Source organism: Lygodium microphyllum, chromosome 8 (assembly GCF_053477565.2).
Source record: "Lygodium microphyllum isolate KBCC chromosome 8, Lygodium_microphyllum_v1.1.10, whole genome shotgun sequence".
Taxonomy (NCBI): domain Eukaryota; kingdom Viridiplantae; phylum Streptophyta; class Polypodiopsida; order Schizaeales; family Lygodiaceae; genus Lygodium; species Lygodium microphyllum.
Window position 1 is genome coordinate 125,226,225 of NC_141142.1, and position 16,294 is coordinate 125,242,518.

Below are 16,294 nucleotides of genomic sequence, written 5' to 3' on the forward strand. Positions count from 1 at the left end.
TTCAAAGACTATTTGTTGATGATGATGCAATATAAGAACCACCTTAAACCTAGTTTTCCTAGAAGATGTCTCGATACCACCCATCCAATGCTTCATTGGATTTTATTCTAAAAACATATATGCAACAATATCCAACAACATATGTAGTGTTGTGATGCATTATTCAAACCAGCATTGTGTCACTAGTGCTCACTCTTTTTCTTTTCTAGATTTCAAATTTTGCTGGATTGATTGGCTATGATATACCTTGCCATCATACTCAATGACCATACGTTTCTTGGGACCTAGCTATAGATATATGGACTTAGTGATGGGTGAGTTACCATCTACTCAAAAAGTTTCCCAAATCATCCTAGCTATCTAGTTCCCCATGGATTGTGGATAGACAGGATAGGAGATGTGCTTAAGCAACCACCTATCTATAGAGCTTAGATGAAATGTATGATTGCAAGTTGGTAGAGTCCTTGAAATGTCCCATTGTCCTAGTTCTTGCATAGAAAGCTATGTCAAGAATGCAATAAAGTTTACCACTACATGTAGTAATAGCATAAACTTGAATTGTAGAGAGCAAACCTTGTGGTAATGTAGTATAACTGCACAGGCATTGACATTACCTACAAGCATATGGCACAACAAATGACATCTCCACATGTATTTACATGATTGCTCTAAGTGACCACATGTTGTGGTAGGCTTTTGAGAAAATCCTCTATAGCACCTTCAAGTTTAATTTGCTAAGGCAAAGGCATATGGTAGTCATCTTCATAGTCCCAATCATCAACACTTGACTGTAAAAAGAAAATGTCAAATCTTTTTTAGGGCTAGAAACATGAAATGCAGCAAAATGATTGGCTACCTTGAAAATTAAAACATCTAACTAGAACATGGTTGAGATTTCCCATGATAAGTTTACAAGCCTAGTAGCTAATTTGAGCTCTGTGTTCTAAGACAATCTTTTTAGACCAAGTTAAAGGTAAACGAAGCCTAAGAAAGCAATGATGTAAAAGCCTTGGTATTTTATTCAATCATCCTAGTATACTTTTATGTTCATTCCAGAGCAGCAAAGCAACCCCATGCCAAATATACGGAAAGGGAACATTTTAGCTCATAAGAGATGCTTTCATAATGTAGCATTAGAGAGATTTATTAGAGCTTAGTGCACAACACACAAGTTACACCAAGATGACAATGCTCAAAACGTTATACTTGCAAGGAGATGTCCTCCAATTTGTAGTTGGCTACTTTGTCTGTGACTTAGTTTAGTTTCCATTACATTGTTTTGTGGATGTTATAAACGTAATGGTTGTCATAAGGTCATGAAATCAACAACAAAATGCATTACTTGTAATAGTACCCTACTTTTACAAGTTCTGACCAGACATTTGCATGTGTTGATGATTGTGAGAATGTATGTAAGTAGTTACAAAGTGCATGGTAAAGGAGAAAAATTTACAAAGTCCATGGTAAGATGAAAGAAAGATGCCCAACATGCCATCGTTGAGCTGGTAACACTACAGGGAGAACAAACTCTTGCATAAACCTACCACTACTCAAGTATTCAATAAAGTAGCCCTATGATAGAAACAAGTAGAATTGGTTAATCAATTCTTGATGCATATGGTGGCTTGATTGACTAAAGTTTTGGTAGCAACTTTGTAAAGTAACCAATGAAGGGGGTGAGCTAGAGCTTGCATCAAAGCGTTCATAGTGCCAGTATAAACGAGAAGCTTCTAGCACTTCAACCAAAAGTATTGCCCTTGTAATTGCACCCAAGCCTGCCCCTAGTCGTAGAATCCCAGATGCTCTTGTTCTGCTTGCTAGGAATCCCAACATAGCACCAATGCAAGCACCCACTGCATACACACAAAACCCATCATAGAACAAATGACAACAGGAACCTACCATTGAGGCATTAGTAAAGTCCTATTGTCCACAAACCCATGAACGAGGCTTTTCATGAGACAAATGAGATGGAGCTGGCCCAACTTAGCTCTTTTGATTTTGCAAATACAATTGATTCGTAATCACCCAACAGTAGACAAAAAGTTCCTTTAGGACTATTTTGAATCAATAAATCATAAATGTGCCATCTCCATCCACGATTCCTCCACTATGAGAACTTGCAATCCATTTCATAGATAGAAAATATTAACCAAGTGAAACATATAAACCTTGAGAAATCACACAATCTTCTTATCAAACATCTCTGCTTTCTATCCAAAAATAAACGAATGAGGATTAACAAGCATCCACCCAAAGAAAACATTCATGTCAATGCCCCAAAAATGCAAGAGTAGATAGCATGCCGGATGCCACAAATAGGGAAAGATGGTAATGGAGTGCCACCTAGCTTAAGCAGGAGCCAGGAGAATCCTGAACGTAGCCTGGACGCAGAGTGTAGCACATGGAGCAAGCATGGTTTGAGGCCTTGTAAGGGAATGTGCAAGTAGCACAAAGCCACAGAGGATGTTTGTCCTCAACTTCTCCTTCCTCTTCCCACTCCTGCTACTGCAGATGTGCAGGTTGTTGATACTGGGGCACCAACTGCAGTAGGATCTGATGATTTTTTTCGCTTTGTTGCTGTGATTGGCTACTGTGGCTTAGAAAGGTGTCAATGTTGTTGTTGTTATATATGTTGGCTCCTTTGTTGTTGTTCTTGTTGGTGGTGGTGGTGCTATTGTGACTACTGCTCACAAATGTCTTATTGTTGTCGTTGGCCTTGATGTTCTCCCGGCGGCAGGTAAAGGTCTTGTTGTTTGACATAATCTTCTTCCATGGATGATGGCACTAAATTTTTGCCTTCTCCCTTTGATTGAATTCAGCAAGCAAGCAACAATAGATAGATTCAAATTAAAAATCACATGTCCAACTGATGGTGATATTGTTGTTGGTGGTGGTGGTGATGATGACGACAACAACCTTTTTCCTTCTCCCTTAGATTATTGAAGCATGCAACATTACATAGATTCAGATCAAGAATGACACCAACTGACGGTGGTGGTGGTGGTCATGGTGTCGATGATGATAACAAATACTTTACCCTAATCAAAGAGAGAAAAAGACACAAATTTGACTGAAGGATCGCATGTGCTGCAATGACTGCCAATGCTGATGATAATCATGGTAATAATAGCTATTTGCCCCTCCTCAGATTGAAGCAAGACACAAATAAAGATCGATTCAAATCAAGAATAACACTGCACTGATGATGACGATGATAACACTGCATGATGATGATGATGACGATGATGACTCTTTGCCCTTCCCTCAAATGGAAGCAAGCTACAAACACAGATTCAAAATCAAACATCACACACCGACCGATGATGATGATGATGATGATGATAGGCTAGGGAAACTAAATATTTTTGAGGTTGCGTCTCTCCATAAGCACTACAAATACATTATTATCATTGTTGTTCTACTTCTACTTCTTCTTCTTCATCTTCAATGTCAAAGGGCTTCCCTCATGTGGCCCACACATTTTGCATCTCCCTTGCCAACATGTCGAATAGCTAATATAGGTCTTAGCGTTGTTTTATAATTATGGAGAAAGGGGTCATTCCTCCATATTTTAAGAAGATATGTACTTTTTTTTCTTTATTTTCCTTGACTCTTGACTTGATTACGATAAAAATGAAAAAAAGTAGATTCTAATCTTGTGAAATATTGTACGTGTCGAGATGATTGTTACCGTTTGCTAAAGTGAATAGTGTAATGATGAGACAAAATTGAATGAGGAGAGTATACTAAGTATACATAAAAATATAGTACTAAATTGATTATATTAATACACTAGTAATTACAACACAATGCATTAACTAAGTAACTAAATATAGTTAATTATCTAATTATACTAACAAAACTGATTATAGTAATTTACACAACTAATTATAGTAGTTTATACAACTAATTATTTATTGGGTTGGTAATATGTAAATAACTCAAAAAAACTTTTGCATTGATTAAACTTACATTAATGACATACATATATCTTATAATGGGACATATCTAATGCTAGTGGCACAAGTAAACTTGTAAAGAATCATATTCACTATTATTATTATTTTTAATACTCAATACTAGTATTAATGGCACAACATTGTACTTGTACCATATATACAACACTAGCATGCATCTTACTACTATATAATTTTCACTGTAGATGTCATCATGAAGAGGGTAATTTGCAATTTGAATGGACATTGGAACTTGATCACTTTGAAACACCTTCTTTTCTCATAACCCATACTATGAAGGACCAATTATTGAGTGTTCACTGATCAATATCTAAAAAATCTTATGAAAATTGCTATGAAAATAATATGATTTTATATTTATTTATTTTACATTTGCATTTTCTATTTGCCGCATAATCATGACTTGTAATACATAAGCATTGTGATACTAATTGCATTATACTTGTTGGTATCTCTCTCTCTCTCTCTCTCTGTCTCTCTCTCTCTCTCTCTCTCTCTCTCTCTCTCTCTCTCTCTCTCTCTCTCTCTCTCTCTCTCTCTCTCTCTCTCTCTCTCTCTCTCTCTCTCTACTCCTTTCATGTTAGCTATAACCCAAATACTAAATGTAATTTCTACAAGATATAAATAACACAACACCCTCTCTTATTATTTTCTCACAACACTCATTATTACTTTTCTCTCTATATGATTTCTCCTTATTAGTTATTGTGTTGTCTTTGCATGTTTTGATAGTAATCATCTAAGACGGTTGTGTTGTGTAAAGATAGATGAGAGTGAAACCTAAAATATTAGTGTCTACTCTACTCATCTTCTATTTTTGAGAAATTTTTCTTGGAATATTCTCTCTCTCTCTCTCTCATGTGTATGCGTTACTAAAGAGCATTAACATAGATTCTAAGGTCATAGCTATCATTTTAAATAATCCAAAAAAAAAGAAAGAGGAAATGTGAGAAGGAATATCATTAATACAAATTGAACCTACAATAATCTCACCAACATTAGAAGGAGAGCTTTTGCAAAACAAAAAGTTTTAAAATTAGTTTACAACAGTTTCAACATTTATAGATCCAATAATAGTATATCGCAATATAAATAGAGGTGAAGCCTAGTGCCTGCATCCATACAAAAGAAGTGACTTCTAGTGCATATTGCAAGTGTCTGAGACCCCAACTAGTTTTTATCCATGTTAAACCTTATGGAAATTTACCTTATTGGAATCCATAATGTGTAAACTATTAAGCACAAGTTGACAGACTATTGAGAGACTGCATATAACAGTAGACAAATTGTGGTGGCAGGAACAGCACCATGGGAGAGAAATATGCATTGTAGGGTTTCCACATTTATAGGTGAATATGAATTCTATTTGAAATATTCATATAGTATAGCACACTAAAGGCCATCATATCATTCTCTAACTAGTGTAATGCCTTTTTAGGGTGAACGCATGGAATGATGACCAAAAGTAGAGACCTAAGGATTATGGCCAACCATAGTGGGCAATTAATTGCAGGTCATGATAGTTACAATTAGTTATATAATCATTATAGACAAGACAACTAAATTCCTCTTAGTGTGAAGAAGAAAGTGTGTATGTGTAGTTAAACCAAATATTGAACACAAGAGACCTTATGTAGTGACATAGTTTTAGGAGGATGTTGATTCAGCAGCAATCAATTGTCATATTAGCAGAGTGTTGGGGATAGACACAAAGCTATTTTTTGTAAAATGAGAGTAATAAAATAATTATTAAGGAATAAGAAATGTGATGTGGTTGTAGTGCAACCTCCAAACATAACATGTCAATCGAAATGATTTAGTGTAGATTAAAAAGTAAAATTCTTATCCATAGTTTGAATAGCAAGAAATATTAAGACAAAATGAGGGGGGATTTAACCTTTATGAAGGTTACAATATTGGCATTGGTGTTATAATTAGGTAATAGGAGGGAGGAATATTTGTACCACTGCATAGAGGATGGAGTCTACCTGGGCTACCTTCTAGGTGATCATGTATCATCTATAAATAGAGTTATGAAGAGAAGGGAGGGGACCATGTCGTAATGAGGCTAAGGAATTAATTAAAAATATCCAAGTAACTAGAAGAGGGGAGTTAGATTAGGGGAAGTGCAAATGTATTTACTTATGTGTGTATAGCTCATAAAAATTTAAGTTGATATTATTTTATCTATTATTATAAAGTAGGGGTGTGTCTCTCAATACACCAATGCTACAAGCCAAGGTTTATTAAGTAAGTATATTAGAAAAGCTTTTTGAAGGGCATATTATAACAAGAATAGTATTCAAGCTTTCTTAGGCATGTAAAGCATGTGTGTATCTAAAGCATACAATTCTTGAGGTAAACATGTGTATGGTGTGTGTGTATCTAAAGCATACAATTCTTGAGGTCAACATGTGTATGTCTAGTAAGCTTAAGAGCTCAGGGGGGTCACTCATAAACGTATGTATATATAATGCGAGTTTAAAATAAGGGGTTTTTAAAACACCAATTTTATACATTTTTTACATACAGAAAGGTGTCATATAAAGGGGTTACTTATATATTGAATAGACAAGGGTTGTGTTTTATTCAAGAAAAATTCATAGATTAGGATATTTATAAATACACCATGAATGCACGTTATATAGAGGATATGTATATAGTGAACCCCCCGAGCCTAAGAGCCATGCATAAGATGGTATGTGTATATATATAAGAAGGAATAGAGCTTTTATTTAACAATTAGAATATACCAATTTTGTGTGTTTAAGAAGTCATGCACTAGGTATGTGTATAAGTGGGAAAGTTTTTATTAACATAATTGTGGCTACATAAATGGATAAGTTCCATTATAAGATGTCAACCAGTAAAAATGTGTGTGTGTGTGTTATCACATAAGAAATCCATGATTACCAACGTTCAAATATAATGGTAACAAAATAAAGTTTTGAATAATCAAGGCTACATCTCTATCGAATTACATATGGGAGGACAATGAGCCATCCTTAGCAAGAGAAATAATTATTGGAGTCTTGAAAACATAATGAAGATTGCAATATACCACATTTTTTGCAATATAAAAATTGAGGATCACATTTTCCAAACCACAATAATAAATGCATGGTAAAGAGGTGATCATTTTACACCTACAAAACCAATTGGAGAGACTAGTTAGTGAGGACTAACAAGTACTAATGGGTTGCATGTATCTAGGGACCACCTTGATTGTTACCCCCTTCACACCATGTGGATAGTACTTGATTTGAAGAAAACAAGATCTAATTGTTGTGGTATACAGAGCTACATTTTCATCGCTTGATGAATTGATCCAATTGTCTTTGCAAATAATCCTATGGTATGAAAGTTTCCATAGTTTGTGAGAGAACTTCCATATGGTTGTATTTTTCTTAGATTTATAGAGTTCTTAAAATTTCATAGGATTTGTGGGTTTTCTTTGGCTTCTAGTTAAATCTATTGGGTAGAACATTCATAAGTGAATTGAAACAAGTGGTGGATCAAATATTTTATAAAATCATAGATTACCTAGTAGGGTAGCTACCTTAGGGCATATATATTAGTGTATATAAATATCAAAGGAACAGAATTAGAGTAGCCTAGGCTTATGGATTAACTAGCGGAATAGTGGATGTACATTGATTAAATGATATATCGATATGAGATTACATTTATTAGATAGAATGATCATAGAATATTTACTAAAACTATTGAGTAGGTTAATGGGTAATGGATTAGTGGTGGGTCAATATAAACTCATAGACTAGTAAGTAGGGCAACTATTTTAGGGTAGCTATACTAGGGTACATATTTTAGAGGAATAAGTTAAGAGAATAAATTAGCATAGCATTAGCTAGTAGGGTAATAATTACTTCCTTAGGACATATATACTATAGGATTAGGAATCTAAATATATTTTTACTATTAGTGATAATCTAAATGTATATTTTAGAACATCCGTATACATGTATATGTGTGTTAGTATATATATACCATTGTGAAGAAGCCAAGTAAGGCCAAGTAGTAAATGTGTGTGTTTGTGTGTGTGTGTGTGTGTGTGCGCGCGCACGCGCATGCACACGTGTGCTCATTAGAAAGGAGAGTCAAACATGTGATTGAAAAGGAGAGATAGGCAGTGCATGGCAGCTAGACAATGTAGACATGTAGGTAGACTAGTAAATAATGTTTTCTATATAGTTTTAAAAAACCAAAGCATAAGAGGATGGCTAGAGTATTTTGGGGAGCTGTACAACTAAGAGAAAAGGGTGAGTATACCCATATGATGGAATTACCTTGAAGGAAAAAGAATGGGATAGCATGCCACCCAAGTAAACCTTTGTATCTTCTTCTAAAGAGAACATGATGCCAAGAGATGCAACAAATGTTGGAAATGGGAATATCATGGAGAGAAAAGGGAAGGTATGAAACTTCCCAAGAAAATCCATGTTACAATGGTAGAGTGTTTGGCCCAAGTAACCACTTTTGGATGCCACTACCATGATACCTGCTAAATTTGTCAGAGCATCCATGTAACCAAAATTAGCTTTCAAATAGTCATATTCTCTGGTTGTGGAGGTGAATAATCTTCATCTTGTCAAAGTTTGTTTTCACCAAAATAATTTGAACATTCATTTGTTGGCCATGTCTATGGCCGATTTAATTGATAGAAGGCATACAAGTTTACAAATCAATAAGGTATTGAACCTTTTTGACTAGTCATATGAAGGTTCACACCATGTAGAAAAAAAGACATTGAAGTGGAATATCTCCTTTGTTTTCGAACCTATATGTAGTAGGAGGGATGTTATATCAATGCTTTAGAGTGGAAGATCTAATATAATTGCTCCTATTGTAATGTCATACTAAAGTTAAGCTATGACTATGTATTGATTAGTATAAATGTTATACTAGTGGTGATGTTGTGTACTACTGCTAGGTTATGTATGCAAGAATATTAATGTGCACAAAAGGAGTAATTGTCATGCATGCACAAGTGATCTCATAAATGTTAATATAATTTATGTGTGTGTGTACTTTATCTAGTGTGCACGAGTGTTTTAGTTAGTGGTAGTGTGTTTTTCCTATTTGAATGAGTGCTTTCTAACTCACCTTAAGGGCTCACATGCTACTAATAAACAAGTGCACAACTAAGTACATGAAACCTATTGAGTGCATGGATACTTCCAATGCTATTATTAATTGTATTTACAAGGGTGTTGAAGCACATAGCACACCATGTGGCAAGAATGTTATTCTTCATAAATATTCTTTGTGTGTTTGATAGAGTTCCAGAAATAAGGACTTCATATGTCTATTGTCCACCAATGAATTGAGATGTTTGAATCACATTCTTCATAGCACTAATAACCCTTCTTTTTTACTAGTTGATAGAGTGGGGAAATTTTTTGGAGGTTCTCATCTAGAATGTGCTTCTTTCACAAAATACAAAGCACTCAAGAAAGCAATTTTAGATAAGAAATAGTTTTCTTTTCTAAAGGCTTTGAAGGGTAATTAATGTTGTAAGATTACAAGATTAAAAAAAAGAAACAATCTTTATTTTCCAAATTATTTGGGAAGTACTTACAGAATTTAGGTTAAGTCTGATTTGGATAGCTTTAAGACCCAAGTCACTCATAAAAAATGTCCTATCACATCTTGATACCAATATGGTCAACATCACAATGTAGATTTTCTTGCTAGACTTATCTAAATAATGTGAGGTTGCATATGCAAATATTTATAGATTGATGGTTTATTACATATGCCATACTTTGGCATGAGCAAGTTGTGTGCTCATGTAATTTACTTCATAATGGGAAAATGAACCAGTACAAAGATTGGTAGCTATCAATACCTCTTAGAGTAACAAAACCATACCATGGTGAAATGATTCATGGAATCAATTGAAGGTCAACAAGTGGACTACTCGAAACTAGGAGTGGAGTCAAGATCTATGGTGAGTTTAAGGTGATTTTTGCATGAGACAACTCTCTCTATAGAGAGGTTATGTCACATCATACAATGTAGGCAATGTGTTTGTAGAGGAAAAGGGGAAGTGAGACTAAAAATTTCAAGGGTGTTGGGGAAATTCAATTTTAAAAGGCTTACACATAGGATACATGGAGTTAGATTCATGTACAACCTAGAAGAAAAGTTTCAATGTTGTGAGGGCCTTTAATTTCATTTTGTTGGGAGAGTTATTAGTAGTTAAGATAGACGAGAAAACTATTTAGGTTAAAAAGGTAGAAATCTCCTTGAAAATCTTAAACATATATAAAGAAACGATCAATGGAGTCACTTGTATTGGATGACATGTCCAAAAAAGGCTAGGTGAACAAAGCCATGAATACCAATTAGATCCATCTTCAAATGTGTGAGAATGTTGAATTTCCATATCAAGCATATACAATGTCATAGAAAAATGGTTCTTTTTACTTATCCATGTTCAAATATTCGAATTATGAAGGAGAATATGATTGCCAAAGTATTTTAAAGGCTCTCACAAGAGGTTGTAAGGTTTTTTGTGTGATGTATGCATTCTGGTACTGGATCAAAATATCTTTCTTTAAAAAAAAAAGCTTAGACATACAATTGATATGGAAGTAGTTTATGAATTGAAAGAGAGAAAGAGAGAGACAGGCATAAAGTACCCACCCTAACTTGCAAACTAAGGGAGCCTAGGAGTGAGTAGGTGCCACATAGGGGGACCTACCCATTAGAAAGGTTTCCTCTATGTGCACCTTGGAGGAGAGTCCTTAGATTGAAGATGTGATCATAAGTCCGGGAGAGTCTTTCTTTAAGTAATGTGTCACTGGTCTCCATGTTTTCACCTTTTCAAATCCATTATCACAAAAGTTTATTTTTATTGTAATTGAAGATGCAACTTCCCATTTTGAGTTATTAGTACATAAGTAGGAATGGATCTACAAAAGAATGATTTTATGTGCCCAGTTTGTTGCTACGTCTATGAATGAACCTCATAGGTTCAAAAGGGAGATGATTTTTCTTGCTAAATCTTTTTAATAGATATCCATCCTTGGAAATAATTGGATATCATTATTTCCATAGTGAGAAACGTTTTATACATGGAAATGTGATGTTGATAATCTATTAGAAATAATTTATTATCAGAAGAATCGAGGAAAATGAAGTCTTTTGGATAGTATAAAAAACAAACTGTGTTTTCTATTGTTGTGTTGAATAAGATCAAATGTTTGGGGACCTTTATTAGAAGAGGGTCGTCACAAAAAGGAAAACAATGAGAGAACCACTTCATGATGTCCCATCTTTGTTGTTTTGCAAATTTTTGGTAAAATTTATTTTCAAAGTAAAAAAAGTCTAAATTGCACCGTAGATTTGAGCAATAGAAGCCCATAGGAATGCCGTAGATTTTCTTGCTCATTTTCCCATTAAGTTGGATATTAATGTATGATGTATTAGCTAGTTGTTAATTAAGGTAACCTCTTGTAAACTAAAAGAGAAAGATTTCATGTTGCACCAAGATCCATAGGTAGAATCTATTGGGAATCTTTGAGATACAAGATAGAAGACTCATTAAAGATAGGATAAGATTTATTAATTTGCAAGTTTCATGATCTCATTAGTATCTCAAGTTTGTTGTGGATGAATTGTGCAAAAGACTCATTAAGTCTAGGAAATTTCAAGTTTAAGGTTTCACTAAGCACTAGAAAAGCATTAAGTAGAGCTCTCTTTACTTCTTGAATATTCATAGGTCATGAGGAAATATGATTTGGTCCCAATTTTAGAAACCTTTTAAGATAAGGTAGTGATGATGTTGTTGATCTTTGAAATAGAAACTTGAGTCATAGAGGTGTAAAAAGCATAACAAATCTTTTTGATTGTCGAAGCAATCATTTGGGAGATACAACAACTGTGTGAGAGAGGGAAGGAAAGAGCATACAAATCTTATGGATAACCATACCCAACTAGGGACATATATATCTTAAGCAAAAAAAAAAAATCATAGAAGAGATTTGAAATGTTTCTCCATGAGAATATTAGCAAAAGGAACATGGATTACAATCTTTCAACTTCTTTTGGAGAGAAGAGACCTCCTTCCATGAGGTTGCTTTATAAAAGAAATCAATACATTTCAATTGGTAGATGTAGAGCTTCTGGTAGATGGTTCATGGAGGATAGGGTTTCTATTTCCAAAGTTTATTGGCTAGGACAAGAGGTTATCCTCTTCTACTTCCACAAAAAGATGTAACTTATAGAGAGAAGCTACCTCTTTTGTTAGTTTATGGAGTAGATTCAGGAGAGTTAACTCTTGAGGGAAGTAGTAATTTGTCAATGACTTTTATGCCATGTCCTCTTAAGTTTGTAAGTAGACTACCATTTTATGGGTGAGTATATTTTTCATGGCTGAGAGAACTAACTCCGTATAATAAGCAAATGACAATGGTGCTCTAATAAAATGTGGCATTCACCAATCTGCTTGAAGAAGAGAATCATAGATTCCCTTAGTGTCCTTCCAATGAAGATCTTATCTACATTATAGATAATGAACCATAAGGCATGATCAAACCACATACTGGAGTTATTCTTGCATTCAAATTTGTGAGAAATGGAATCACTTGCACATTTTATAAAAGGTCTAAAGTAGTTCATACATCAGTAGAGGACCTTGGTGTCCTTTTTACCATTTTATTCCTTGTGAGATTTAGTGGACATGCAAAGATCATGTGGGGAAGGGCATCTATTTGCTTCAAAAGTTTGCATTGAGAATGGTCCCATTAAGGTGTAGTACATGATAAAGAAGAAATCCCATTATTGGTTAGTCTAGAATATGTTTTAGCTGTTGCAAATAGATCTTTTTCTCCAAATAAGATAAGCCACATTTCGAATCACAACTACAAGAGTATAAGACCCAAAACTCCAAGTCTTATTGTTCTTATCTCAAAGAAGGAGTTCTAAATGTTGTGGTGGGATGAAGGCATCCATATAAGACATTTCCTCGTTGTTTTTCATCCATGAAAGAGCTCAGGGAAGTTACTATATGTATATCCTCTACATCACATGCATTCAAGGCCTATTTATAAATATCCTTATCTATGAATTTTTTATGAATAAAACATAACCCTTTTCTATTCAATTTGTAAATAATTCATTTATATTACACCCTTGTGTGTGTGTGTGTGTGTGGTATTTTTAAAAAAAACTTATTTTGAACCCATGTGATGAAAACATATTCATGAGTAACTTACCCTTATTTATGAATTTTTTATGAATAGAACATAACCCTTTTCTATTCAATTTCTAAATAATCCCTTTATATATACCCTTTTGTGTGTGTGTGTGTGTGTGTGTGTGTGGTATTTTTAAAAAATTTATTTTGAACCCATGTGATGCAAGCATATTCATGAGTATAATTTACCCTAGTGAATGAGTGGGCTTAGTAGTGGCTAAGATGTTGGCTTCCTCTTTGGAGTGTGATGGGGGAATGAGGAAAGAGTATTCAACAACTTTGAGGCTTGGAGAGGGTGAGAGGATTTCAAATGACATCCTTGGTTTGGGATTCTTGAAAATAAAAGGGACTTTGTTAATAATGAACACATGTTTTAATACTTTTATAGAGGATTCAAGCCATTCAGTGGATATTTTCTCATCCTCTTCCATACATATTGATAGGCTATTAATGAGGCTTTTAAGCTTTATGGAAGCAACTTTTGGAGATTTGCTGAGTGTGTTTGGTAGATTCTTAGCCAAGCAACAATATCCATTGCAAGAGTAGTAGTGTCTCCGAATCTAGATCAGTAGTGTGTCGGAATATAGATCATTGGTGAGGGTGCAAGAGTTAAGAAGACTGATGATAGTATGATGAAATTCAACATCATTAATACAGGTAAGTAATCCTTGTACAAAGGCAAGGGTGCAAGGAGGGTGTCTCCATAGCCAAGAGTCGTCAACTCAAAATCCCACATATTCTGAAAAGACAATAATTAAAACCATTAAAGGTTATCAAAGATGAAGAGGATAGTTATACATGGACACTATGACTACTTTTGTGTGTGTGTGTGTGTGTGTGTGTGTGTGTGTGTGTGTGTGTGTGTGTGTGTGTGTGTGTGTGTGTGTGTGTGTGTGTGTGTGTGTGTGTGTGTGTGTGTGTGTGTGTGTGTGTGTGTGTGTGTGTGTGTGTGTGTGTGTGTGTGTGTGTGTGTGTGTGTGTGTGTGTGTGTGTGTGTGTGTGTGTGTGTGTGTGTGTGTGTGTGTGTGTGTGTGTTATATCACATAAACAATTCATTAATTACTGAATTTCAAATGTAATGGCAAGAAAATAAGGTTTTGAATAATCAAGGTTACATTTCTTAATCAAATACATATGAGAGGACAATGAGGAATAATCATTGGAGTCATAAAGCATGATGAAGATTGCAATATATCATATTTCTTGCAACATAAAAATTGAAGATTGCATTTTACAAACCACAATAATAAATACATGGTGAAAAGGTGATCATATTACCTACAATATATGTGTATGTGTTTTTGCATGAAGTTTGCATGATAATATGAATGTGTGTCATTATACTGTAAACTAAGTAGAAATGTGTATGTGAGCTTAGAAAATCTGAGTATGTTAGTAGGTATGAGTGGCATATGTATGTGTGCATGCTTTTTGTATATGTGAATGTGCCACATGGTAGGAAGAACTCTATAACTAAAGGAAGTAGTTCTAATTATATGTGTGCATGTGTAAGTTTTATGAGAGAGAGAGAGAGAGAGAGAGAGAGAGAGAGTCCATACCCTAACATGCATAGTATCATATGTAACATATTGGTAAACATCCTTGCATTATCTTAGAATCACAAATATTTAATTATACTATTGGTGTGTATCCTTATAAATTTTGAGTGTATTATTTTTACGAGCTTTCAATTTCGTGTATTTGTAATTGAAACTAATTTTTTGAGCTTTTTGAAACAACCTTGGGTTCTTTCTACAAATGACATTGACATCATTGTTTACTACATACATGTATATTGATAATTCAATGGTAATTCAAATACGATAGTCTCACAATGCCACACACTAGTGCTCCTTTTTAACATAAATATTTATGAAATATCATGCATGCATCTCCATGTGGGAGCTCCCAATGAAATATATACTATCCAAAACAAAGGAAGCAGTCATTCTAAATTATCACTACAAATAAAAATATTCCAAACTTCTACATCACCCATAAAGAGTACAATATTTAGAAATTTTCCAAGATTACTATATCCAAATCTTCTTGCAATAAAAAATGGCATGACACACCATATCAATGTGAGCATGATGATGAGTGGGACAAAACAAAGAACAAGCCGTGTGCTTAGTTTTGGGCTTCCTACGTGATAGGGCATATCTTACATGTTTTTCCTAACACAACAGAAAGGTCAATGGGAGATAGTGTAAGTTGATGTATGACCATGTGCTCCTTGGGTTGAAGATCAACTATATACATGTACACATAATAAATATGTTTGCAAGCAAGAAATTCATTTTAGGTAGATTCTCTTTTCTGAAAATCAAGACAAGTGCACATAGACTCCTCTTTGACATGTACATCATAAGAGCTCTCCATCAAGGCTCAAAATATTGAATGATGCCTCTCAAGTTCTACTATCTCCTCCAAGAATATCACAACCATGCAAGCAGCTACCTCTATTCTCTTTTGTGCATCTTTGGAAATTACATGTTGATGGGACCTAAAATGGGCCAGCACTAGCTATGGCACTAGCCGAACCTCATGCATACGATAGACAACCCCACCACACGGCCTAGCGGGCCAGGAGTGTCAAAAACTCACTTTGCACTAAATTCTTATGACTATTTTTGTGTTTGTATCCAATATGTAGTCCAATCTTCACCTTCCCTTCTCCTCAAAGGGAGATCCCATAACATATAGGCATAATGCCCCATAATACACACATAGGGAAGCATCTCTCGGCTGATTGCCACGGCTCCACTGCGACTCTTCTACACCTCGAGGATTCGCCCGAAGATGCGTCACTAACACATATAGCATTTGCACAAACTCCACTCTTTCATAATTTAGTGTTCTAGGAGATTTTGATTTGCCTCACAAAAATTTCCCCAATGGAAGCACCTGTCTAATCTATGACTTAGGTTTCCTATCCTCTCAACATTGGTCAAAGTTTATCAATCAATTGCAATGCATTCTAGGAGATACCACGTGGCATGCTTGATGCAAGGTGTATGACAATTGTGCACAACCATTTTATGATTAAAATACCAGCCATGTGAGGTGCGAACAACAACCCTTTCATGAA

At 34.7% G+C, this 16,294-nt stretch overlaps 1 protein-coding gene across 1 annotated transcript; it reads right to left on the reverse strand.

The window, feature by feature from the left end:
• Positions 1-360: 360 nt before the first annotated feature.
• Positions 361-1,942, reverse strand: LOC148032826 (RING-H2 finger protein ATL3-like). The gene is made up of 3 exons (XM_087683966.1): positions 1,939-1,942; positions 1,666-1,853; positions 361-501 (listed from the first exon to the last, which is right to left on the reverse strand). The coding sequence occupies exons 1-3, from the start codon at positions 1,940-1,942 to the stop codon at positions 361-363; spliced, it is 333 nt and encodes a 110-aa protein (XP_087540092.1).
• Between the last annotated feature and the right edge of the window lie 14,352 nt (positions 1,943-16,294).

Excerpts from the sequence above, each read along its gene's own strand:
- LOC148032826 (XM_087683966.1), bottom strand. Across the intron at positions 502-1,665 it reads CTAGCTCACCCCCTTCATTG|CTTTCTATGCAAGAACTAGG; the intron begins GTTACTTTACAA and ends TTCTTGACATAG.